This window comes from Ptychodera flava, chromosome 21 (genome assembly GCF_041260155.1).
Source record: "Ptychodera flava strain L36383 chromosome 21, AS_Pfla_20210202, whole genome shotgun sequence".
In the NCBI taxonomy this organism is placed as follows: domain Eukaryota; kingdom Metazoa; phylum Hemichordata; class Enteropneusta; family Ptychoderidae; genus Ptychodera; species Ptychodera flava.
This window is the reverse complement of record NC_091948.1, coordinates 19334454-19360370: the sequence shown is the minus strand read 5'-3', so window position 1 is coordinate 19360370 and position 25917 is coordinate 19334454. Positions and strand designations below refer to the sequence as shown.

Here is a 25917-nt window from a genome sequence, read left to right as displayed (position 1 = left end):
AGCAAATTGTGTAAACAATTGCATGTCATCATAACAAAAGCTTTTTCAAAGTTTTTATCGAGGATCAAAGTTCTTGATGGTACTGTATGTACAGTATGAGTAACACGTAATAAGATGTCATTTGTGCTATTCCATTTTCCCTTGACTTTGTCTGCCTTCAGCTTGCACAAGCCACAGAATTGTTGTATGAACGTCTGGACACCATGAATGTTGCCTCAGTGGATAGATTTGTCAACTGGTTCTCTCATCATCTCAGTAACTTTCAGTTCAGATGGAGCTGGGAGGACTGGTAAGTCTGAAGAGATTAACCTTTGAGTGTCAAAGGTTTTCAATTTTTGGTCGAACAATCAGTAATCAGTTTTTCAAGACCAATTTTTTGCTAAAAGAGAGCAAATCTAGTCACACCCAGTTATGGTAACCATACAGGTATTGCTATAGGTACAGGTAACCATGCAGGAATCGCATTGACACGGCCATGTGCTTGTAAAAATGTATTTTATTATCTTACAAGGCAAAGTTAATCATAGGAGAAGATATTTCCTGTTGGTTTTGTCTGTACATCATATCTGCTAGAGTGATAAGAATTCTAGAAAATGTCTGATTTGAGTAGAGTTAAAACTGTTAAATGCTTGTTCTTGTACTCGTCAGTTTTTAGCTCACATGTGGTATATATGGCACTCTAAAACTTCTTGTCCCTTTCTTTGAAACTTGGTATGCATGATCCTAGGGTTGTCCTCTGTCTGATTTGTAAAGTTGTGCTGAAATTTTCTTATTTGTATTGTTGGGGCAATTTTCCCATTTTCCCATCAAGAAATCATTTTCTCTGAAATCGCTCATCCGATTGCTTTGAAACTAGGTATGCATGTTCAAAGGGGTAAACTTAGTTAAGTATACTCACTCTTGCCTGCTACATTGAACCAAATGAGAGCCAAGTGCCAAGTGTCACTGACGCTATTTTTGTATTTATTCTGATAATTGCAATGAAACTCACAGTTGTATTGGATATAACCTTAGGCACTCTACTTCAGTAATTGCTGTGCTTATCACTTTTAAGATGTTTGTTTTCTATTTTGCAAACTTTGCAGGGCTGAATGTGTCACTGCTAATGCTGAAGCACCCAAGCCGAAGTTTGTAAGGGAAACTCTTGAGAAATGCATGAGGTAAGCTGTGAATAGTACAGTGTTTTCTCTTCATGTTCATTGAAACGGGCATTTTGTGCCCCATTCATCAAAATTAGGGGCAGACTTTACATTTTAGGGGGCAGTGTTGATGTTGATTTCGCATTCCAAGGAAACACTTCCCGATATCATTTATGGTACATGTAGTCACCCAGTTCAGTTGCATCGTCTGTGTCTTATGCAGCACCCATACTATCATCGACATCATGATGTTTATCAGCTTGTGATGTGTATGGCTGCTCTCCATCTTCTGTCCATTTGTCATCCACAGTTTCCCTGATTCAGAATTTGACGAATTTGTTCCCTTGGACACGATGTGGTCCAACTTTTGGGGTTTGAATCCCTGAAAATATGTGGTGATCAAACAATCACGTTTCATTGCACTCGAGATCGATCTAACTGTAGCGTGCCTACACAATGCTAAGCCGCGATTTCCACAATTGATGCAGCGTCATTGATACAGTGTTTCAAGTTCTGCTTTCCGACTTTACCGCTACAAAACACGAACATAAAATTGCACTAGTATACATGGAGACTGAACTGCAACTATGTTGTTGGCTGTTATTTCAATGCATTCACTCAACATCATACACGTCACCAAAGCTGAATGACAGGCGATATTTTGTCTTTTCCGAGGCAGTATTTATAACATGACTACAAACAAAAGCAAAAACTCATGTCACTGCATTATGTGCTGGGTCACCCTCATGTGGACGTCTTTGCTTGCTGTGTTTTTTGGGGATTTCCACGCCGTCAGTAACTTTTTCAGGTCAGACAGTGGCTTTAAATGTGCAATATGCGCAATTTTTATTGATAGTGTATGGCAAAGTGGAATAAATAGCTATGTAAAGCTATCTTCTGATTGTATCAGTGATTCCTAACCAAGAAAATTCTACGTTTGTAGAATTTAGTCAGTTTTGCATGGATAGTTCAAGTTACCATACTGGTTCATAGTTTGTAAACTGCAGTTGTCTCATCTATGTACTCCTCACCTCCAGTTGGAGTAAATTAATTTTTGGTGAAATACATAGATAGATAAATGAATAATTAAAGAGACTTGTTAGCAGGCATTAATTAATTACAAACTTTGAACCTCTCAGCCCCAGTTGCCACTGTCAGAGTCACGCTCAATATGCAGTGAGCCAGAGTAAGAGCTTGTTTATTAGTGTGTACTCCTACGATGTTAAAAGCAGGTAACTGATTGGAACTTCCATTTCTTGTCATGGACAACTTCAACTACTGGTAGTCTTTTAACACTCTTTGTAATTTTACCCACACACATCTTAGGTAGCTCATTTAATCGCTCCGTCTTGTTAATAGGTAGTTGATAAATTAATCTCAAAAGGGACCCATCCAGGTGTCCGCCAACAAAAAGCAATTAGAATTTAACAAAGATGTTGGTGAATTGCTACAGCACTCTTTCTCCAAAATTAGCTCGTCTCATCTTTCAACAGGATGTTTTCATGTCTTGTTCTGTTTCCCAAGGTTTTTTACCAAACCACATCTTTAGTAATTAGTCCCACATGGACTATACTGGTACAGACAAGATCCACAGTTTTGTATTGCTGAATGACTTGCAAAGTAGCTTGCAAACAAACAATGGAAGTGATATTTTTACCCGATACATCAGACCCCTACAGACTTAAACAAGATTGCAACCTGCGCCTGTAAGGCTGAGACTGGTGTTAATGCCAACATGATTTTTTCATCAGAGTTTAATACCTGGCAGCACTTTCACATCCTTTCCTACACTTTCAACGGATAACATGCAACAACACTAACTCTCTTGTAATCCTATCAGTGTTGACACAAACTCCATCCCTTTGACGCCTTATGTCCCATCAAGGGATAATACTACTATTGAATACTATGGCTTTTCTGGAGGAAAGTAAATGAGAGTGGCATACAGGGAGAAGTGTAATGATGATATCACTCTGATGTTTTTTATTGATATTGTTATCATTTCCCCTCTGATATCAGGACTGCCATCTTTAATTTCTTAACAACCACCGCTGCACAGTTTTACTCAGATATTATTGCTTGTGTATGCCTTACACAGTGTTATAGGAGACCCACTACTAAAGATATATGTGTGTGAAATACACAGATTTCTTTACCACACTAGTACAGTGTTCCTTACACATTATTTGATGAGCACCATAACATTAAATGTTCTTTGTATCAAACTAAAATCATCAAAAATTTTTTAAAACAAGCACAGCTTGTGCCTTTGAAAGACTTCATTTTCCAAAATTTCCTCTCGGGAAAGTCAAGCCTTGGACACTGACCCATCACTGCACCGTTAAATGGAACTTCAGTGCATGCTAAAGAGAAAGTTAAAAGTTTGAGCAAATCTAAGGGGAATTGCCGTGACTTGTATCTACTTGAAGAAAAACCTTTCGTTTTTAATGTTATCGTCTCGGCGACAGTGTCATAATACAAAGACAAAGCGGTAGTTAATCAGTTTATTTCTAGCAATACTGCCTTCAAGTGCAGCTTACAAGCTTGAAGCTTATCTTTTTGATGTTTTCGGGGGATGGAGTTACTGGCTTTCATTGTTACTCAGATCATTTCTTGCACCTGGGTCTGTTCATCAAGAACCTGTGGGTTCTTTTGCTGTAGTCAGGGTCTGTGCGTAGCTTCAGTGTGTACATGTACCGTATATATGTGTGGGAAAATCGTCTCAAGTTCAAACTTAAGTCCCTTGGTTATCTTCACAATTTTTATGAACAGATTAGCATATCTTTTGCAAATTTTTTCAGTGTTATCATTTTATGGAGTTACCATTTGTTAATTCACTTAACCCTTTGAACCTGGCTCGGACAAAAATGTCCACATGATGTAATAGGTTACCAGGGGGTCAGGGTGCAAAGAGTTAAAGGCAGGGGGTAGTCAGAACTGTGTACAGAGGTTGTATGAAACTTATAAGACCAATGTGAACACTGTATCCAAGGTATACTGGCAATTGATGAGAGTTAAAACCATTATTCTATAAGAACCATTATCATAAGTTCCTGACAATTATTGATAACTGCCAATTTTCATTAACTCTGCAACAGTGTGCATGCAACGCCAAATTCAAAGTGAAGTCGAAACATCAGTGTATATTGGTGTCATTGCATTTATGTCATACTTGATTTTTTTTAATCAATTAATTCAATAATGCTATAATATGTACATTTTTCTTGGACATCGCAATCAATTACATGTATGTTCTAAACCTACTTATATATGTGTATGTGCAGAAATGCTTGAAATGATTTATAATTTTTTTTGTGTGACACATATTTTATTTATTTTTTGATTGTTTTGTGTGTCAGGCTATCGTACCATCAGCGCATAGCAGAATCTGTGCCAGAAGACTTTGCGGCTCTTGTCCCTGAGAAACCATCACCAATATACAAGTACACAGCAGAAGGAAGTGGTGAGTTCCCAAACTACATGTATTTTCCACTGTTGAAAAGAACAAGGGAGTTTCAATGATCAGTCTTACCTGTTCATCGTGAATAAGATTCATAGCAGGCCTGTCATGAGAATTTCCATGTCATTTTAAAACCCTTTGAGAGCCAAAGTCAATTTTGTCGTTATGTAACCCAAGTCAAATTTTTTTCGGATTTTTGCCAAAATTTTGATAAAAAACTGTAGCCAATGAAATGTGATGACCATTCGGTCCAAAATCATCAAAAAATTGCAGAAAAATTCATAAAAACTGGTAAAATGTTCCACTAAAATTTTGATGGGAAATATTACAGCAGCGCTCAAAGGGTTAAAACATGTGTGACAGTTCTTGTCATACTTGTATATCGTAGAATACTTTGTAATGAGTGGGAAAACACTGTATACAGTAACTGGAATCTTAGTGAAATCACTCATCATAAAGTGATGACTCAAAATGAATTGTTATATTCGCTAAAATTCTAGGAAAGTAATACTTTTGCATAAAAAAATTGTATTTAAGTATAAGTAGCCGTGATTTTAAAAAATGATTGTATTGTCACTGCCTGTTTCAATGTGAAGACTATCTGGTGTGACTGTTGCTATCTTTGCAAATACAACATACTGAATACTGCTGTCAATAGACTTGATAATATTGCTAAAGGCCTGTTGTTCAGTCCCCATGTACAGTCAATATGACAAAATAGTAACTGATGGCAAGTTGATATGGTTTATATCAGTTTTTGGTTTGTGAGACGTTCATCGGTTATGTAGGGTTTAAAAGGCATGGGCTCTTTTTATGTAGTTGGATGTGAACTGGTACCACATTGGTGGTAAATGTATAGTAGTAGTAGTAGTAGTAGTAGTATTTATTTATTAAAGTGACATGTGACATCACTAAAATCATATACATCACTTGTAAAAAATACAATATCTATAGAGTGAGTGGTCACCCAGCCCAACGGGCTTATAAGTCACTATAGTATTGGAACCATTGAAATACATTTGGCACTAAAATGAAAGTACAACAAAAAATCAATTTAATATCATTTCTGAAATAAAGTGCTACGTCGCCTATGAAATGCCTTGACTATATACTTCGCTGTAATTCTAGTATTATTTTCCATTAGGAATGCAAGTTTTCGAGTGTCGTCATATAAAACAAAATCTTGGTTTGAAAGTCTTAATGTACTATATAAGTGGTCACGAAGGTCATTGTACAAGGAACAGTGAAACATAAAATGTATTTCATCTTCAATTTCATTTGAAGAACACAGCTGACAGGTACGTCTTTCTACACATTCGCCTCTATATCGGCCAGTTTCGATACGGAGTGGAAGAATACCGAACCGTAATTGAGCAAGTAAAGATCTTTCGGCTCTTGATAAATCTAATAATAAATATTTTTCTGTTCCAAAATTAAACTTAAATTTGGCATATGTACGCAATTTTGGCTTGTTTTTTACAAAGTCAGACCAATTTTTAGTACAGTCTGTTTGTTTTTTTAATTCTATATTGTGAATGTTGCAAGGGAAAATATCATCTATGTCCAAGAACTCAAATATATTGTACATTTCAGATGACCAGTTATTAATATTCAATGAGTGGTCCCACAAAAAAATTTTCTTTGTCAATCTACTTTCATCTAAGCAGCATAGACGATTCCATAACCGGGCTTTGTTTACCCAGTGCCTTGTGATACATGTATTCCAACCTGTGTCGCCATTTACTGCTAATATTGGTGCAAATTTATTAACCCCCAGGAAAAATCTCAAAGCCCTGTTCTGCACCGTTTCACACACTTTATACGTATTGTAACCCCAAGCTCCTGAGCAATAGTCTAAGATCGGCACCACACAGACATTATATATTTTTGTGTACGTATTAAATCCCATATTACTTAAAAAACTTAATTTCGACATAACTGCACCAAGGGCCCTATTTGCCGATTCGGCAAGAGCTGCTGCTGTTACAGAGAAATCAAGGTGCTCATTAAGTAAAACTCCAAGATATTTATACTGTGTAACAATATCTAAATTGACATTTCCAATGTGAAATTGAAACTCGCTACGACTGCTATTTTTTCTTCGAAAGTGAACAACTTTAGATTTAAGTGCGTTCGCTGTCAAGCGCCAATTTTTACACCAGACATTAAACTGGTCAAGCATCTTTTGCAAGTTCATTTCTGAATCTGAAAACAAAACAATATCATCAGCAAAGAGTAGCATACAGTAATTTGATCCACCAATCTTTATCCCACAATCTAAGGTTTGTAAATCACTAACCATATCATTAATAAACAAAGAAAATAGAGTTGGTGATAAATTATCTCCTTGTCTAACACCTGTAGTTGTGTGAAATGTAGCTGATAGGTTACCATTGAGATTTAAAACTGCATTTGTATCGCTATAAATTGCTTTTATGGAGGAATACATTTTACCATCTATACCATTCATCAATAACTTGTAAAGTAAACAATCTCTATCTACAAAATCAAAAGCCTTACGTAGATCAAGAAATGAAGCAAACGTTGGTAGATTCTCATTCATTCTATTGCGAATGATGGTAGTCAGAACATAAATATGGTCTTGACAAGACCTATCCTTCTAAATCCATTCTGTTCCTCTGCTAAAATTTCATTACATTCTAAATAATTTAAAAGTCTACAATTCAAAAACGAGCTGTACAATTTCGAGATAGTACTTTGCAGACTGATGCCTCGATAATTTAGAGGTATACGTGGGTCAGATGATGTATCTTTAGGTATGGGAATAATAACAGCCGTTTTCCAAGGTGATGGCATGATACCAGTGTCAAAACATAATTGAAACAAATGTACCAGGACCTCTATTGTGTGTTTATTTTTCAAACCTCATACGGGATACCATCTATGCCAGAACTTTTACCACTTTTTGCTCTCTTTACAACCTTGTCTATTTCGTCGTAAATAATATTTCTGTTGAGTTCTTGATTTGGCAGATAAGTTGGACCCGACATATTTGTTCCATCAATATCTTATGTGTTTTTATTTGATCATGAAACCCAGCATTGAAATCTTGGGAATTTTTGTCCTCATATAAAGATGAGAACTGTTGACGCCAAGAATCTAGCACTCTATTTGGATCTGTTATGATTTCACCATTTTCATTATACACCTCCATCAAAATTGATTTCTTTTTGGGGGGACCTAAATTTTGAATATGGTTCCAGAACATTTTAGGGTCTTTTGTGGAGACATTCTCAATTTCAGCAATTGTACCATTTCTCCAACAACGTTCATAATGCCGTAATTTTTTATCAAACTTATACTGGGCATGTTTGAAGGCACAACGCAATTCTCGTTTGAAACGGGAGTTGCCTAATCGACAAGACAAGAACAACTGTTCTTTTTCATGCATGGATTTCCAGAGGGTATTAAGCTCATCATTCCAATAAGGTTTAGTATGCCGATACTTTTTTAGTTCGTCCATAAAATGTTGAGATGGCAACAAGTTATCCATTTCTTTGACAATACAATTACATAGTTCTGAGTAAATGCCATCAATACACTGTTGATTTTCACGACAAGTTGTAATATTGTCAATGATACCCATCAATAAACGTCGGGTAATTTCAGAACCCATAAATGATGCAGGAATATTACCAAGTTTGTACTTTTTTGTCCAAACTTACAATTACTTGTGACACGCTCATGAACATCGTCAAGATGACGTGCACAATTCAACCTTGGAATAAAATCAAAAATAATGGCGGAATGATCAGGCTGTCTACATCGATTGCCCAACAAGGGTACTAGATTGTTCTCATCTATAATTTGAGACGTAGTTTTGACTGTAAAATTTACACATTGATGAAGACAGTCATGTGATACAGCAAAATAGTCCACTACGGCCTTACCTCTGGTGGATATCGATGTGTAATTATCATTTAAATGATCTGCCCTCCCATTCAAAACGCACATTTTAGAATCAATGAGGAACTCGATGAGTGACCGACCATGCTGGTTTACAACTTTGTCCAACACCTGTCTGTCTGGTACGTTATCTATGCCAACAATATTATCATGCAAATTTCCAATACGGGCATTGAGATCCCCGCACAAAATGACAGCGTCAATGTCATCCGTTGAGTACAGTTTACCAAGAATATGTGCAAAAAAACTAGACGCATCTCGTCCCCACGGTGAGTTTTCAGGCGGTAAATAGCATGAATAAACAATAAATGTATAATCAGAAAACCTATGCTGAAATTTTAGTGCTAAAATCCCATCGTACTCTTTGTCATAAATTGAAACCAAGTATTCATTGAGTAAATTATTTCTTACAAGAATACCAACACCCCCGAAATTTCTTGGGGCATGAATATGAGTACTAGATCTATTAAAACCATACCACTTATAGTCTTTAATATTTATCGTCTCATCACGAGGAAGGTGAGTTTCATTGACAGAGATTATGTCAGAGTTAGTACTCAATAGAAGCTCTGTTCTTAAGACACAATTTAACTGAGTCCAACCTGCAATATTCAGATGAGCGATGGTAACTTTGTTATCCGACGAAACACTGTTCTGATCCTAGGCCTGTCGAGTAACATCTTGAGAATTTTCATCCAGTTCAACTTGCTCTGACCTTTTACGTACAATGCGACCATTTCCAGCAATCCTAAACTGAGAACCTGTCGGCAGCTCTTTCAACAACGTACGCGCATTTAACTCAATCAGCCTTTCCGCGTGTGTCTTGCATGATCTGATGTAAACTTTGTCATATCCAGCACTGTTTTTCAATCTTTGCTTGGCACGTAAAACAAGAACTTTCTGTTCGTTATCTCCAAACGCAGCCTTTATCAACCCTGGAATTCCATGACGTCTGGATACCAGTCGAATACAATTCACCAGCTTTACTTTATTCACAATATCATTACCCAATATAAGTAATAATTCGTTCATTTTCTCTCGAATGTTCTCCCCGTTTTCTTCAGCCATGCCGGACACAATTACAGAACAGTCAGTGTCAAATACCTGCATATTAGCGGTAGTGTGTTCTTCCAGGTGCATGGCGTTAGCTTGAAGACTGGGCTGATGTTTTTCTTCCAAATCATGCAGACGGCTTTCGACCTCACTCAGTTTTCTTTCCACTCGAGCTATTTCCAGAGTGAAGTCGTCCTTCATATCTTTAAGTTTCGTCTCCAAAGTCATGAGCAGGTCGTTTTTCAGCACATCAATTTTGCTTTCCAAGGTTCGGCGCAACGACTCCTGACCAGATTTTATGTTACGTAACAGCTCGATTGTTTCGGTTTCTTCGACGGTCCTGTCCATGCTGTCGCCAGAACGATATCGGGGTCTTTTTTCTTGTTTGCGTTCGGTCATACCAAAGTTCTTCACCTCCTCTCCAAGCTTCTCCTAGCTTCTGTGTTTACAAGTGACGTTAGCACTTCAGAAGACAAAATTATTAAAACGTTGACCACAAAATAACCTCAAAATCTAGAGAGAGAAAACAAAACGTGTCCACCTCTCAAGAGCGCCACCTGTATTTATCATGTGTATGATATATGTATATGATAAATGTATATGTATGTCTTTGGGAATAGATCAAGATTTAATTTAAAGTTTGTAATCATTCAGCATGTGTAAAATAGACAAAAGATTTTTATTTTTTCAGACTTGAAGTCAAAGCTACAGTAAATATACAATATTCTATGGTACATGACAATCTGCTATGGTACATATACATTATAGTCATTTCATAAAACCATAATAACTACAAAAAGATGGCCAATTGCATATCAGCCATCACATTGCAAGTTTGCAACGCATGTTCTGAAAAGCGAAGACCTCTGGACCATCAATTCTTTTATTATAGACCAACTGCATATTAAAGACACTATGGATTATGATACCTGTAGCTTAATAACTGAATACTGAGTATTTCAACCCTCAAGACATGACATCCGAAAAAGTGTACAATCTGCTCATTTGTAGTCTGATCTTCAGCGTGACCTGAGGTATAAAAAATTAAATATGCCATACTGACATACAGATTATGAAATCTTCAAACAAGGTATTAACCAAAATATTGGCAGCTGATGTTTTGAATATGCACAAAGTAGTTATAAAACCCAGGTACAGAAAATGAGTGACATATATAAAACAATGATTGATTGGTGTAAAGACTGATAATAGTGTAGACTGTTGTATAACAGGGTGCCTTCGTGAGCTATAAATTTCCTTCCGATAAGTGGCATTGAATTATAAATCAAAGAAACAGATATGTGCTAATCAACAGTCAGAGCAACACAAAAGCAGGCAAAAGCAACTTGAAGTGAAAAACTCCCTCAAGATGGAACAATCTTGTGTAAACTGATTTAATGCAAATATGAAAGGCAGAAACAGATGAAGATGAAGACTGTGTATTAAAAGCATAGTTGTAATATGATTGATCGATTCAAGGTTTAGAACAGCTCTTACATGAAAGATAGTTACTCTTATTTTAAAACAGATTGTTTTGAACCTATTTCAAGATGTAGCAAGACTGTGGTACACAGTGATCCAGTCAGTTGCCAGTCAAGTGAAATAAGTCAGTGTTATGAAACCATTGACTTATTGAAAAATAGAACATAGACTTGCTCCAAGTCTTGGGGCATATAGATATCAAAACAGAATAAATTGAAGGGACAACCGTAAGCAGATTTTGCATTAGTGGTAGACGATGGCGTAGATCATGGGGTGAACGTGTTGGCAAGGCCACCCAGTAACTGCTACAGAGAAAAGCCAAGTGACTGGGGTAGTCTAGATAGAACAGCTCTTGAGTTAGAATATGTCTCCAATACAGCTTTTCTGGCACTCAAATTTTTACAACTCCTGTCACATCTGCCATTGTGTTTAATCATTTTGAACCTTGTAACTGAGTAAATGAACTTTTCACCATCTAGTCTTGTGAAAATTGTAAAATCTAATTTTTCCCCATAGGGTTAACACAGCATAGAGAGACCATTTGGAATTTCAATAATTGGTAATTTTAATAAATTTATTTTTCTCCTCCCAAATTTCCAGGGTGACCTCAGATTTGTTTTTTTGTTAATGAATGAGAATAGTTTAATATTTCACTTGAGAAAGTTTGATCAAATGTTTCTGTTTTTAGGAGCATGTTACTTTTAATTATATCATAAAGGAGTTCTTGTATAAAACAGCTTTGAACACCTCGTTCTAAGATCTCACAAGACTACAACATGCAATGGTTCGGTCAGTTGTTATCGTCATGAAATAAGTCAAGGATGATGAAAATATTGTGTAGTTTGAGTGACATCGTCACATTTATGCAGTTCTTGAGGCTAAATTATTTGCAGTAAGTTTGTGCATTATCACAGAACAATATTTCACAAACACACCACACATACGATCTCGGAAATTTCCGCTCATCACAAAGTCTGGTTGTTGATTTGTGTGTCAACTGCAAATAATGAAACTACTGTATGAAAGAAGGTGAAGTATACAAAATATGTCCACTCATGCTTGTGATTAAGATTCAGTAAAAAAGAAACAAAAAGTAAGTTGCCTTGTGACCTTTAAAATTGAATCTGCTGCCTGTTTATTTATTTATACATTTGGAGATAATGCATAGAGAGGTGGTATCTGATTGGCTGACACTAGTTTTGTATAACACTAAATGTTAAATTGTATCAGATCTGATTTGGATCAGATGTCAGTATTAAAAGGTGTTTTAAGGTAGCGTTGCACCTTAACCAACACATTTTTTACAAAGCAATATTTCTTATCAAAGATGACATGAAAACCCCCTCATACTTTATATTTTCTAAAATCAGAGAATCTTAAAGTGGCACTCCCACTTGGTAACATATTTAAAAAACATGTTTTTAATACCAAAGGTCGATATTTGACGTGGCGACTGCACGCGGATCGCGAGATATCGATAAAAACATGTCCTCAAAAACGTAAAAGTTTGAATTTCAGTGGCCCACCTAAATTCAGCTTCTGAACATCAAACATTCAGCACTGGGGCCATTGTCAACTAAGCTATGGAGTACGAGTCTACGCTGACGCTGCTGTCTGTACGCCACAGTACCACTCGCGTCGGTGATCAGTCATGTTTCGTGGGAGAAAGCCGAGTCTCACTGACTCGGCAAAAAAACGAAAAACAAAGTTTGCTGATTCCACCAGAATTCGCATAGGTGACCAGCACAGTTATGTTTGGTTGATACATAGCGCCGCCTCGTGGTATGCAGAGGCATACCACGTTGCGGCCGCTATGTATCGAACCATGCGTAACTGTGTGGCAGACGACAAAATGTAGTCATCAGAGGCGGCTAATACTTTACACGTAAAAACTGATATCTATGTGGTATTGGTTAAAAATCTAATACAGCTGATTGAGAATAATGAAAACGACAAAAAATAAGGAGAAGTTTTAAAAAAATTACCTGAGGTAAAGGCATAATGCTGTATATAAAGTTTTCACAGTGAGCGTCATTCGAACGTTTTTGGACTCCCAAGAATATCGTCCATCAGCACAACAACAAACCTTTGGGGGACTTCGGGTCATAATCAGAAACTTCGGGATGTGAAAAGTATGCTCGGGAAATGACATGTTTTTATCGATATCTCGTGATCCGTGCGCAGTCGTCACGTCAAATATCAACCATTGGCATTAAAAAAATGTGTTTTAAAAATGTTACCAAGTGGGAGTGCCTCTTTAAGTTTAGCATAATAGTAATAGTTTACTCGAAAGATGAAGGGGTACATACTTGGAGTAGAAAACGTAAATTTTGGTATTAATGATTGAAATTAATGTAAGTTAAAACCTTGATACTACTTTATGAATTTAATATATCATTTGAAATTAGAGTATATGTAGAAAGAACGACACTTCAGTTTTGCATTCTCTTTCTCATTTTTAAATGGCAGGGGATGAAAGACGACATTCAAAAAGTGGTTGAAACCATGATAGGGAAAATTGAAATGACGTACTCTTCAAAATGTAAATTCTTTATTACCGAACTATTTTGTTCTTTTGTTACTTTGTACTTAAAGAACAATGTGAAAATTTCACAAAAATTGACCCAGCCACAGTGGAGTTAATTTTTTTGAACATGGGAGAAAAAAGATGCCAGAAAATTGGGCGACTTGCATATAAAATTTGCATAACTTACACTTCTTTCTCACTCAAATTACAATTGCTTGTCATGCTAAAAGGTGAATCCAATCAAGATTTTGATCTTGGGTCTACAAATTAATGAAAATTGAATGATCTTTGCGAAAAGCGATGTTGAACAAAATACACTGTGTTATGGGCAATACCACCTTAATTCTTTAAAGCTAAATTTAATACCTTTATCTTCATGCTGTAGTTTTCAGTTTTATGGTTTCATAATTATACAGACGAGTTTCGATGCAAATGAGTGAACAGATAGGAACTTGATGCAATTGACTTGGATGTCCTTCCTTTGATAATGTGCTATCATTTTGTAAATTACCACCTGTCAATTATATTTCTGACGCACATCCTTGTCAGTCACTCTCACTGCGAAATATCAGTCTGAAAGCCGATTATGATTGCCTTGAAATGTGATAGTCGCTTCAGGATACGGCCTTATACTATCAAAGGATCATGTGACGTATGTGGCTACCGGTCATCATTTCACCAAAAAAAATATGGTGAATCCGATTTTGAAATTTTTATAGCAGTAGTCATTATAATTCAAGAAAGGGGATCACCCACGAGAAAGTGACAACTGACTCTTTTTTTACAACTGTCGAAATCTACTGACAGTTGAAACTCATTCTTTGTTCATAAAAATCCGTATTCAGTAAAACTTTCACAGTGAAACCTCAGTTACTTTACATGTAAAGTACATGAATTGTCAATGTCTTTCTTAGATATTTAACTTGAGTTTCAAATCTTTGTTTGGCTGGAAATGGTTGTTTGCCTTGAGCTTAATTTGGGTATGGATTATGAAAATTTACCATTACGAAATGTTTGCACATGTATGCCTCATCTACCTAATGAAAATATATTAGTTTTTATTTTGTATTTGAATGTTGAGTGTTGGACACAGGGTGTTAGGTTATTAAAGGCTGTCTTGGGTGCCGATGCTATAGGTTATGGTATCTGTGTATGTGACAGTTTGCCTGTGTATGTGTTCCTGTTTTTATTTTATTGCATTTATACAGATTTCATAAACAGATTGGTGTGGTCCTTTATGTACAGATCCCAAGAAATTTTTTTGGATGATCATGAGATAAAGTTGTACAAAGATTGTCATATTATAAGTTCAAACAGCAATTTTTTTTCCATATGGGGAAGGGGGTTGACTTTACGGTAGTTCAAATAGTAGACTTCACTTTCACACCTATTTTGGTGACTGCATTTCATCCCTTTCCTTACATGTGTACATAGACCAGCAGACTGTACACTTGTACCAACAATGCGCAGTGTTTCCCGCTTTTTTATACTTCACTCAATAACAGACACTTTATCAAGAAAAACATCGTAACCTAAATTGAAGGAAAAATAACAAATTGTTACATTTTGCTCTGTAGAAGAGACCAACACTCTGCACTCGTGAGCTTTTGTTTAGGGGGGGTTTGCTGAGAAGGGAAAAAATTATTTGTTGAACTTAGGGGCCGTCGATAATAAAAGCTGACACACAACAAACGTAATTCTTTCATTTAGAGGGGAGGGGGTAAAAGCTCATTTCGTTTTGTTTGCGTCAAAATTGCATGAGGATTTTCGTCTATCGTTTTTGAAGTGCGACTTTGCAGCAAGAAAGCAATACTACTTTCGCGTCCATCGAGAACAGAACGACCACAAAATACGGAGACAGAAAAGACAACGAAAAGACATAAATGTGAAATAAAAACTTGTATGCTTTTTCAAAGTGAAACATGTACGTAAAAATTTTCTTACGAATGAAATACATTAAAATATTCTGTGACTCAAAAAGTGAAACCCGTAAAGTGAAGGTCTATTGATTAATGTGCACTTCTGGTATTTTTTAATGGGCGTGCGGTTCGGAGAGGTACTTGTGGGTTTGTCAGAAATGGCATCATTATACGAAATTGATTTTCGCATAAGAACTTTAGTTTTGAGGGGGGAGGGAGGGGGTTTCAAGTAAAACGAAGGAATTACGATTCTTGTGTGTCAGCTTTTATTATCGACAGCCCCTTATGAAACAATCTGCAATGGTCCATACACTGAAAATGGCTATTGTTAATATTTATGCCATGGTTTGATGTGATCCAATCTGAGATGTCTCTGTACTGAAAATTGTCATTGTACATATTTATACTGTGCATTGCAGCTGATCTGATGCACACATCTTATTGACTGAAAGTAAACATTGAACATCCCTAGTTTGGGAATTTTTACTGTAAACTTCGTAATATTTAAGCCTCTGAATCAATATAAGGAAGCTTTCGCCTTGAAAGTGAAAGACTGAAACTTTTGCTCAAACTTTCCTCAATGAAATTTTCAACTCTTCTCTTTCATAAGTTTCAAAATGACGAACTAATCAGAGGTCCCGGTGCAAAGTTCAGTTGGTACTGGAGAGACAAATTACCCAACATTTATTGATGTTTGAAATTCAAAATGGCCGCCATCCCTGTGTTAACTCTATGAGGAAAAATAAAAGTTTTGATTTTCAAAAAACTAAGATGATGAACACTTTTCTTACTCCAGAAGCTTTAAAATGAACTCCTGCAAGTGGTAGATCAGAAAAGAATTGTAAAAATTTGAGAGTCTGAATATCTGTCCCCGAGGCGCATTCTACCTTGAAAAGTATCGACCAATCATCCCTGGGCATGACAGTATTGTTCAAGGTGACATGTACAATAATGTAAGCAGAAAACTTCTCCGTGAGTCTGCAGTGTGACATGGTTTGGTTTCTAAAATTGTGCTTCCTACAGTTTTATAAATGCTACGTTAAAATCTCATCAAATGTTTCAGTACCTGCTGTAATCCCTGTAGGAATAGTTTCAAATAGACATTTTTAGCTTTGTTAAGATGACGGCTACTTTCCCTTTGTAGTTATATCCACTAACTAGTAACAAGGTCTGCACATCTATCCTGATACTGAAAAAAGCTGAAAGTAGAAAGCAAGTTAAGAGTGCCTCATTTCTTTTGCCACCTACAGGAAGTTTGCCTGGCACCGTGACAGCTCATCAGCTGATTGCCAGCATCAAGGCTAAAGCTACTGCCGAAGAGGTTTTGAGCATCTTGAAAGAATTGCCAAACCCAAAGCAAGAAGATGATCAAATGGAAGGTAGGCCAGTGGTACATTTACTTGACTGCATTTTGTTGTTTAAAATAAGTTGTAAGATCAGATGTGTGACTTGTAATCTATGTATTCAACCAGTAGATCTGAATGATGTTGGGTTACAATTAACCTTTGTCCAGCCAGACAGTATCACTTTCCCATCTGTCAAGTCAGTAAAAAGTGGTATTGAGTGAAAACCAAGTGTATTTTCACCCACTTGGCTTGGTTTTTTTTACTCCATAAAAGCCATGTATTCAGTATCTATGTTTTCAGGAGTTTTCAAATTTTCATTTGTTTTTGCTAAAATGCATCATATAGGACATGTTTTGTTTCTCTAGTTTTAGCCAATTTGGACCTGATTGTGAAATATGAACTTGGAAGGACAAGGGTTAAGGCAAAGTGTCTCAGGAAAATCTTACAATGCTTCACTTATCTTCAGGTACTTTTTCCAGTACTTTTTACTCTGTCTCTTATGAGCACTTGTGTTTCATTTTCACGGTTTGTCAAGAGAGTCACTATTGTCCCAAAGGTCATCATTTGATTGCATTTTCATGAGGAGCTCATTTCCTGAACCACTTCTCTGTTCTTAATAGTGAAGTGTAAAATCCCTGAATGAAGAAATTAAATCTCTTTGTTCATGGATACAGTTTGCAAGGCAACGAGGTTGTTGATGTCATAATAAACTTCTTTGCCCTTAGTCTCTGAACACACTTCGGATCTTGTGAGAACTGGCTGCATATCTGATCACCATAGCAACACATACAGCTACTAAAACAAAAGATATACTGACAATATTTTAGAAAGTAATGAAAATATAACAAGAAGGTATGACAGTAACTGTAAATCGCCTTGAATTATGTATATAGCAATGAATGTGCCTTATATATATATTTTCTGTCATTTCTTTAGGGTAATGTGTGCCTTTAGACTTAAACGTTCGCCCAAACTTTCCTCAATGAAACTTTCAACCATTCCCTTTCAAAATTTTGAATAAAAATCAGGGATGACAGTGCAAAATGTGGTACTAGTGAAATGAGTTGCGCAATATTGACTGACTCTTGAGATCGAAATCCCTGTGTTAACTCTATGAGGAAAAATTAAATGTTTGATCACCCCCCACCCCTAAAAAGAAAGGCTGATGAAAATTTCAGTCTTTCCATGACCTTCAAAATGAGCCCCCACTTATGGTAGACCGAAACAGTGTTGTAAAAATTTGATAGTGTGAATATTCGGAAAAATTGGAGTGTATTTCAAACTTTATTCATTACAGACACTAGGATCCTCTCAGCCAATCACAATCATTTTATTTTATCCAATCAGAGTTCGGTATGTTTCCCACTCAAGTTACTTTGCTACTTTACTCTGATATTCTCTCTAACGTTCATTACCGTATCACGGTGTATGATAGGAACTGCCACTCTGTAGTTTATTGATTGCGGATGCTTCGTGGCTAGTCATGGATAAGCCTGTTTACTCTGGTGTTACTGATTACTGTATGTTGAAAACCGTTGTGTGGTTTTTACGTAGAACTGAATCACTTGTTTCTGTTTCGATATCAGTTTTACTGGAAACCCATCGCGGGAGTGTTCTCATTGTCACACTACTCCCCCACAGAATATCTATTCTTGAGTGCATTTTACCTTAGTGTAGGATGGATTTTTTCTGATGTTTGTTTCAAGAAAAATCACTGTCCTGCAATACTAAGTGCATCATAGATTCATTGTCCACACTGTTACTATGCTATTTTAGTGAAAGTACAACTATTGAATCAAATTTTCACAGTCATCTGAAAATAAGTACATTTAGCTGCCAAGTTTAAAGGGACAAAGTCGACCATTTTTTCATGAATTGTGTTTGATACGAGATACTACTTATATTGTTTGACATGCTGAAAGATACTGAATGAATGGGTGATCATGAATATATTCGACCCCGGTTTTAGACACGATAAACAAAACCATCGCAAAAATGAATTAATGGTCATGACCATTAATACATTTTCGCGATGGTTTCACTGATCGTGTCTAAAACCGGGGTCAAATATATTCATGGTCACCCTTTCATTCAGTATCTCTCAACATAAGTAGTATCTCGCATCAAACAAAATTCATGAAAAATACGGTAGCCGACTTTGTTCCTTTAATATCAGGATGTCATGTGACAGGAATAAAGCACAATATTGGTAGTTTTCAGGTTGGCTTTGACGCAGGATACTTCAGCTCAGTTTGATGAACTTTTGCCATGTTCAACCCATGGTGAAATTTTGTTGGAAACCTGAAAATGATTCCAAAGATTTCACTGGCCAAACCATTCTCTCACTTTGCCACTGTAAGTAAGGCCAAAGTAATTCAATTCTTTGTTTTGCGTCCACTCACAATGGGAAAAGGTACACGTCTAAGCGGCTGAAAAACACACACAAGAAAATTAACACAATGTAATTTGATTGCAGCAAATAAAAAATTGTAACAAAATTTTTAGTTCAGAAAAGCTAAGTTGTTATGTCCTAAAATTTCCTATTCAAATACACTGTGTGTGTTTTGCATGAAAACCTCAAAAAACCCAAGCGGGTGGGGACGTGAAACAAAAAATTTAATTACTTTGGCCTAAGAAGATAGTCTGTGCATGTACAGTGTGATTTAAAGGGTAAAAACAGTTACATTCATGGGGAATGCAATCTTTGATGCTGTAAAGGAAAACCAGCTACAATTTGTGGGGGAAGTCTTTGACAGATTACATATGGTAAACAAGCTGCATTCATTAATACTATAGTTCAAAGCTTTTCATTATTGTTCCCAGTGAGCATCTCCTATCAGCCAAGATAGATGATTCCCACTAAATTACCTCATGGTCCCATCATTAAAATGCGAAAATGGATATTTGTCTGAAACTTTTGACAAGGCTCTCAAAAAATTATACTTGCAGAAACATGTACAGCATATCAAATGTTGATGTACATCATTTTGTTACCCGGAACGCGGTCCAGGATCGTGTCCAGAGCCATTACTCAGAAATTCTGGAACTGACTTTATTCACTTCTTGCACAGGGATTGTGTCTTAGCATACACACTGTAATCCAAAGGGCAAGCTGACAAGTAAAGAAAAGGCAGAAGAAGCAAACAAACAAACATAGTTATCCCTTTGGGCAGCCAGGAACATTAAGTGCCCTTTTATTACATATCTAACATTTGTAATTTACACATCACAAGATTAACAGCTATAATAAAGTCATTATTACAGTAATGTTTTTAAAAGTTCACATTTCAGTATTACACAAAAGCAATACAAAAATGAAAGATACATTAGCATATCAGGAGAAAGGTGGGGGGTATGTTGCTGATATTTGAACAATGTAAAACAGTGTTGCCATAGGAAACTGGCACTGAGTCTGTCATTCCCTGCTGTTCACAGATGACAGACTTGCTGGAAGGAATCGCTACTCGTAAGATGAGGAGTCAAACAGTGTGGCTACTGTGATAATAGCAAACTTCATCTATTTCATTCTATTAATTGAAGAGGATTACAATATTCAAAGTTTGAACTACATGTATGGTAGATAATGAACAGAAAACAGAATCAGTATAGGGTTTCAGAATCAGTAAAGGGTTTCTGCATCGGTATTAGGATTTCAGAATTAGAAAAGGGTTCCAGAACAGTAAAGGGTTCAAGAATCGGTAAAGGGTTCCAGAATCGATAAAGAGTTCCAGAATCAGTATAGGGTTTCAGCATCAGTAAAGGGCTTCAGAATTAGTACAGGGTTTCAGAATCGATAAGGGTTCCAAAAGCAGCGAAGGGTTTCAGAATTAGTGAAGGGTTTCAGAATCAGTATAGGGTTCCAGAACAGTAAAGGGTCCCAGAATAAGTAAAGGGTTTCAGAATAAGTAAAGGGTTTCAGAATCAGTAAAGGGTTTCAGAATCAGTAAAAGGTTCCAGAACAGTAAACGGTTCCAAAATCAGTATAGAGTTTCAGAATCAGAGTGTTTTACAATACCAGTAATACCAATGGTATGAAATACTGTCCTACTCAAAGAACACCAATGATAAGAAGTATACTACACAAAAAATAGCCACACCTTGTACATAGAATAGCACTGTACATCAGCCTTAGTTTATATACTCTAATATTTAATTGAAAAGTTTCACCAAGACAAAGGCTGTGCAAAAATTCTATAGTTTCTGACAAGAAATCTGTACATATGGTAATTTACTGTCTTTTATTTTACAAACCAATACTTTACAAAGGTTCACATTATCAAACTACTTGTGATGATAATGGTGATAGTGATAAAGATAATGATTATGATAATAATAATAATATGATGACAATTTTTGGATTGATAATACAAATCATTCCGTGACCGAAAATTAGCATGAAATTCGTCATTTTTGCACAGTTTAACCCCTTACATTTCCAAATTTTGGTTCAGTCCGGTAGCTTTCAAGGGCAGAGTTAGACCTCTGCAAGATATAAGGGGGGGGGTTTGAAGGTGAAATTGATGAGCAAAATGCAAATTGCTTGACCAAGGTAAGATCTGATCTGATCATCTCAGTTCAATATTGTGATATTGTTATGAATAGGTACATAAGCAACTAGCATGTGTGAGTGGACTGGTGTTAATTACTCAGATTGCAATGCTTTGCTAGTCATGGATATGATTTACATATTATCTCACAAGGGACTGTATGAGTCGATACACACGACAAGAACATAAACAAAGCATGTACAATTGAATAGAATAGACAGATTTTCACAAAATAATAATTTGTAGATTTGTACATTTTTACGAAACATTTAAGTACAAATTAAACTTATTACAATTAATACAGAAATGTCTGTCAATAGATTTGATCACTATTTGTCATGTTTGATCCAGTGATATGTATATACAAAGTGATTAATTCCTAGGATGAGTGGAAAATCAGGCCAGTTATGAGGAATTGTAGCTGTCGGCAAAACACTGGGAAGCATATCTGAGTACATTGTATAGCGGCGGTATCGTCCAAGACTCATAGTGTCCAGGACAGTACTGACATCTCTTTTGTGAAAGGACATGAATCCCACTTTCCTGGATAACTGTATCATCGTACATCATGTGAAGTCAATTTTTTACAAACAAGTTGAAAATATAGCTTTTTACGAATGCCATACATTTGTGTCATGCAAATATAATAATGACAAGGCACACATTCAGCTCATTACTTGTAATTAAATGAACCAAACAAACACATAGACAATCAGCTCATTCACTCAAAGAATCATAGTTCAACAGTATATTTCACATAAACTTGCGTGTTTTGGCCTTGTCTTCATTAATTGTGTGATGTAAATATCATGAGGGATATGAAAAAAAATAAGCGTATCACGTTTGGGGTTTCCCTGTGTTTACATGAATAAGCTATGAGTGGAAAGGTAAGCTTGTATTCAGTGATACCCAAGGCTAGGTCTAGACTCTGTGTCCCTGTTTAAATTGGACTACGCGTCTCTTTTATTGGACTGTGTATCCACTGAGACAGAAACTTACTCTGTAATGAAACTCTACAGGTTACAGAAGCAGGTGACACAATAGAATTATATCTACCACGACACTCTTTCAATCATTTTTGTTACAGAATGATCACCTGCTCGTAAATCAGTTTAAGAATATTGACAACTGATAATTACTTCTTTTAAAGTGTTACGCTTTGTCACACAGAAAGACGGAACCGTGTTCTGTCACCCTAAGCTTCTGAGTTTACTTGACTGACACGTTGGGTGGTTGCACGTTTGCATGTCAGCCGACCCTTGACAGCTTTCGCCAGCTTCTTGTTCCGGATAACGTGGACCAGTGGAAACACGGCACAGCCGAGATAAGCCAGCGGACGAGCCAACCATTCCATCAAAAATATCACTCGCACTGCATTGCTGGCTTCTGATATCAAAGACAAAAAAAAGACAAATTAAGTATGAATCTCACATCTGGTGCAGTCTTATTGTATAACTCCGGAGTCAATGTACATGCCGATAGTAAATTTGATTCTTTTCTGTGAATCATTAAAGAAATGTGTCAAGTGATTTATTTTATATAGTTACATATGATTCTTATCCAGATTTCACTAGACATTAAGACAGTGTTGTGTATTTGATGATGACATTATGGTCTCCTTTATGACCAAGCAACCACCGTCTTCTCACTTAACACTGACACACAGGAGCCAATGAGGGTTTATACATGTATGAGCTAATGATCTCAAAATTTCAAAATTCTCAAATCTCATAACATGTACTATGCTATTGTCCATCTTTTAATGAAAATTCAATGCATCTTCTTAATCCTTACTCAGTACTTGTTGAAACAAAAGTCATGAATTGTATCAGAGTTTCCCCTCCCCATCAATGAGTATTTATCAAACTTGCCCCGATAATAAATATCTCACAAACTAATCAGTATTCTCAGACTATCAGAATTTGATTAGAAATCTGTGTGTAAATGTTTACAAAGTTTTGAAAACCTGCTAGTAGTTTTTCTTCCTGGAGAACGTGAAAGTCATCATTCAGAGCAGTTTTTGTGCAGACAGTCATTAACTTTTTTCATCATTTTTCCATTTTAAAAAATCCTCTTTTCATTATAGCCATAGCTTGAAGTGATTTCTAGAGTCCAGACTTGAAACCTTGCTTTGTTGAATTCTAATTTAATTTGATGTCAACTGTTACATGTAATATAAAAATGGAAATAGCGGTCTTTCTTCAATTTCATTAAGGTTGCTTTTTGCAAGGTTTTGACACTGTAACAGTAACAGTAGAAAAAACCTCATTGTCAATGTCAGGAAGAGCCTGTTTGCCTTAAGCAGTAGCATGGATGCTTTTCAATACAACTGGTGCTAACCAAAATTGGTAATTTTACTCATGAAAGCTCAATGACAAAACTGTTTTTTCCATTTGTTCATATAAAACTACAATTTCATTTCTTACATATTGAATCCCCAACTACAACAATTTTAATCTTTTTTCCAATGCAAGACAGTAATGAAACTAAGACCTGATTAAAAATTGATAGTTCCTAATCATGGTCTAGTCATGCCAAATGGTTAGAAAATTAAAGATGATTTCACATGAAATGATATTATTGGAGATTTGAAGCCTTAGTAGTTGTCTTTATCTCATCTCTTTGACAGACTTACACAAATACCAAGGGTTATGGAACTAGTTTGTTTTACATCTCGACAATCTTCAACACAGAGTTACAAGTACATATCAGTGAATCAATATGTAAACGTGCAGTTGTTTTGCTTTTTCAGTAATTCACACAACTGTTAAATTTATTACTAATCTGCTTTTAATTTCAAAACGAGTTTCTTCAAATTTTGTCTTGTGAGTGTCCGAGAAGTAGTATTCTTGTAAAGTTGTGTCTACTTACGACTCAGTCCGTATGGGTAGAGTAGAAGAGGCCCGGTGGTGACAGCGTATAGGCCTGTTATGATTAGTAAGGTTATCGGTGTGGCCAGCTGTATCTGCTGCTGTTGATTTTCTGGTGGAGGATTGACATCGGTGTTACTGTCTGGTGAAACCTTATTCTTCTGGATGTTGAACACTAAGATCCATAGATACGAAGCCAGCATCACCACTGCGGTAATGGCGATGCTCAGTATTTTCAAGAAGACTGTCACTTTGCCGTCGCCTCCTGGAGCCTCTAAACAAGGTATCGGCAGCTGTGGGTTTCCTTGGCTGCGCACTTTTCCCAAACTAGTGAGTATACCTACGATGCAACTGATTATGATCGTCACCTTGGACAGAATTCTCAGCAGGTTGGCACCGCTGTTTCGGCAGATCTTCAACGTCATCGTTAGAGTGAGACTGCCCAGCAACAACAGGGGAATGAGAAGGCCGATTTCTGACAGCATGCCGTGCATCTTGCACAGAAACGTCCCGAGCGGCATCTGCCTATGGCCGCGCCAGGTGACAAGACGGATGAAGTAGATAGGAGCTGCACCAAGACAGACGAAGACTTGCGCAACAGCCATTGCTATAACCTGATTGTTCGGTGGACTTTTAAATGAAGCTTCACGAGTGATTACAATCAGGAGTGTTACGTTACTACAACAGCCAACGACGGTTGCAAGAAAGAGTATTAAAATGCCAATGGCAAAGATTAGAGGTGGGATTGAGAACAAAGCTAAATAATTCGGAAAGGGAAATATGATAGGAACAACTGGACTGACTTCAACAGTAGTTGTATTGGGAATCACTGTCAAGTTCTCAATGTTGCTGTCATTTCCCATAGACATCAAGACACGCGTGAACCCAACTAAAGCCATGCTCTCACTGTGCTAACTGCAGTGCATTTCAAAGTGAAAGCTACCACCGATGAAGAAATAGAAGTGACTGCTATCGAAAGGTACTTCAAAGAGGTTGTGCTGACTGGCAGTCTCATGTGCTGCAGTTTAAATCTTTGTTTCATCTCCTAGAGGTAGGAGTGGCTTGTCCGTTGCCAAAGCAACTGTCATGAGAAAGTGGGCGAGAGTATGATCAAGGAAACGCATCTGTTTCCATGTTCTCAATGGCATATTATGTAATATCTGGTTTCTATGGTAATTTCCTCTTCTTTATTCATAAAACAAAAGCATTACTTAGATGACAAGATGTTTAGATGAGCCTATATGAGCATGACAACTAGCACTTCAGAGTGTACATGTAAGCTGCATTAAGAAGGACAGAAATTTGTGTTTTGTAACTTTTTTATTAAAACACCTTCTCAAAATCAACTGCAAAAATGAAATTATGATGATTATGGCATAAGTGTCAAGTAAACCTGTACTGTGTCTTGAAGTCAGAGGAATAGTACATGGTACACACAAATATCAGGGGTTAGTTTGTCTGCCTGGTTATCTGTTTTTTGTGTCGGGTTGAAGGTATAATATGTTTTTTTATTTGGCTTTGACTCAAAGTTTTGATTGGATGTGCATGGAGGCCCTCTCGTTGATACTGATACAATACCCAAAGACTGAGTTGCCCATTGAGAGACATTTCTTCAGCCACACTGATTGATACGCTGGATGAAAAATT

General features: G+C 36.6%; 2 protein-coding genes across 2 annotated transcripts in view; one reads left to right on the top strand and one right to left on the bottom strand.

Moving 5' to 3' along the window:
• LOC139121638 (nuclear cap-binding protein subunit 1-A-like) overlaps positions 1-25917 on the top strand; it is a 60730-nt gene that overhangs the window by 12664 nt on the left and 22149 nt on the right. Inside the window, 4 exon segments of the mRNA XM_070686701.1 lie at positions 162-289; positions 1086-1160; positions 4499-4602; positions 16758-16886. Of these exon segments, the coding sequence (XP_070542802.1) occupies positions 162-289; positions 1086-1160; positions 4499-4602; positions 16758-16886 (436 nt within the window).
• Positions 22457-25265, bottom strand: LOC139121640 (uncharacterized). Its single transcript, XM_070686705.1, has 2 exons — positions 24272-25265; positions 22457-22786 (listed from the first exon to the last, which is right to left on the bottom strand). The coding sequence occupies exons 1-2, from the start codon at positions 25167-25169 to the stop codon at positions 22596-22598; spliced, it is 1089 nt and encodes a 362-aa protein (XP_070542806.1). The 5' UTR covers positions 25170-25265; the 3' UTR covers positions 22457-22595.

Bases quoted from the DNA above. Each gene is read 5' to 3' on its own strand.
- LOC139121640 (XM_070686705.1), bottom strand. From the start codon at position 25,169: ATGGCTTTAGTTGGGTTCACGCGTGTCTTGATGTCTATGGGAAATGAC. The intron at 22,787-24,271 runs GTAAGTAGACAC...CTTTGATATCAG, and splicing joins CTACCCATACGGACTGAGTC to AAGCCAGCAATGCAGTGCGA.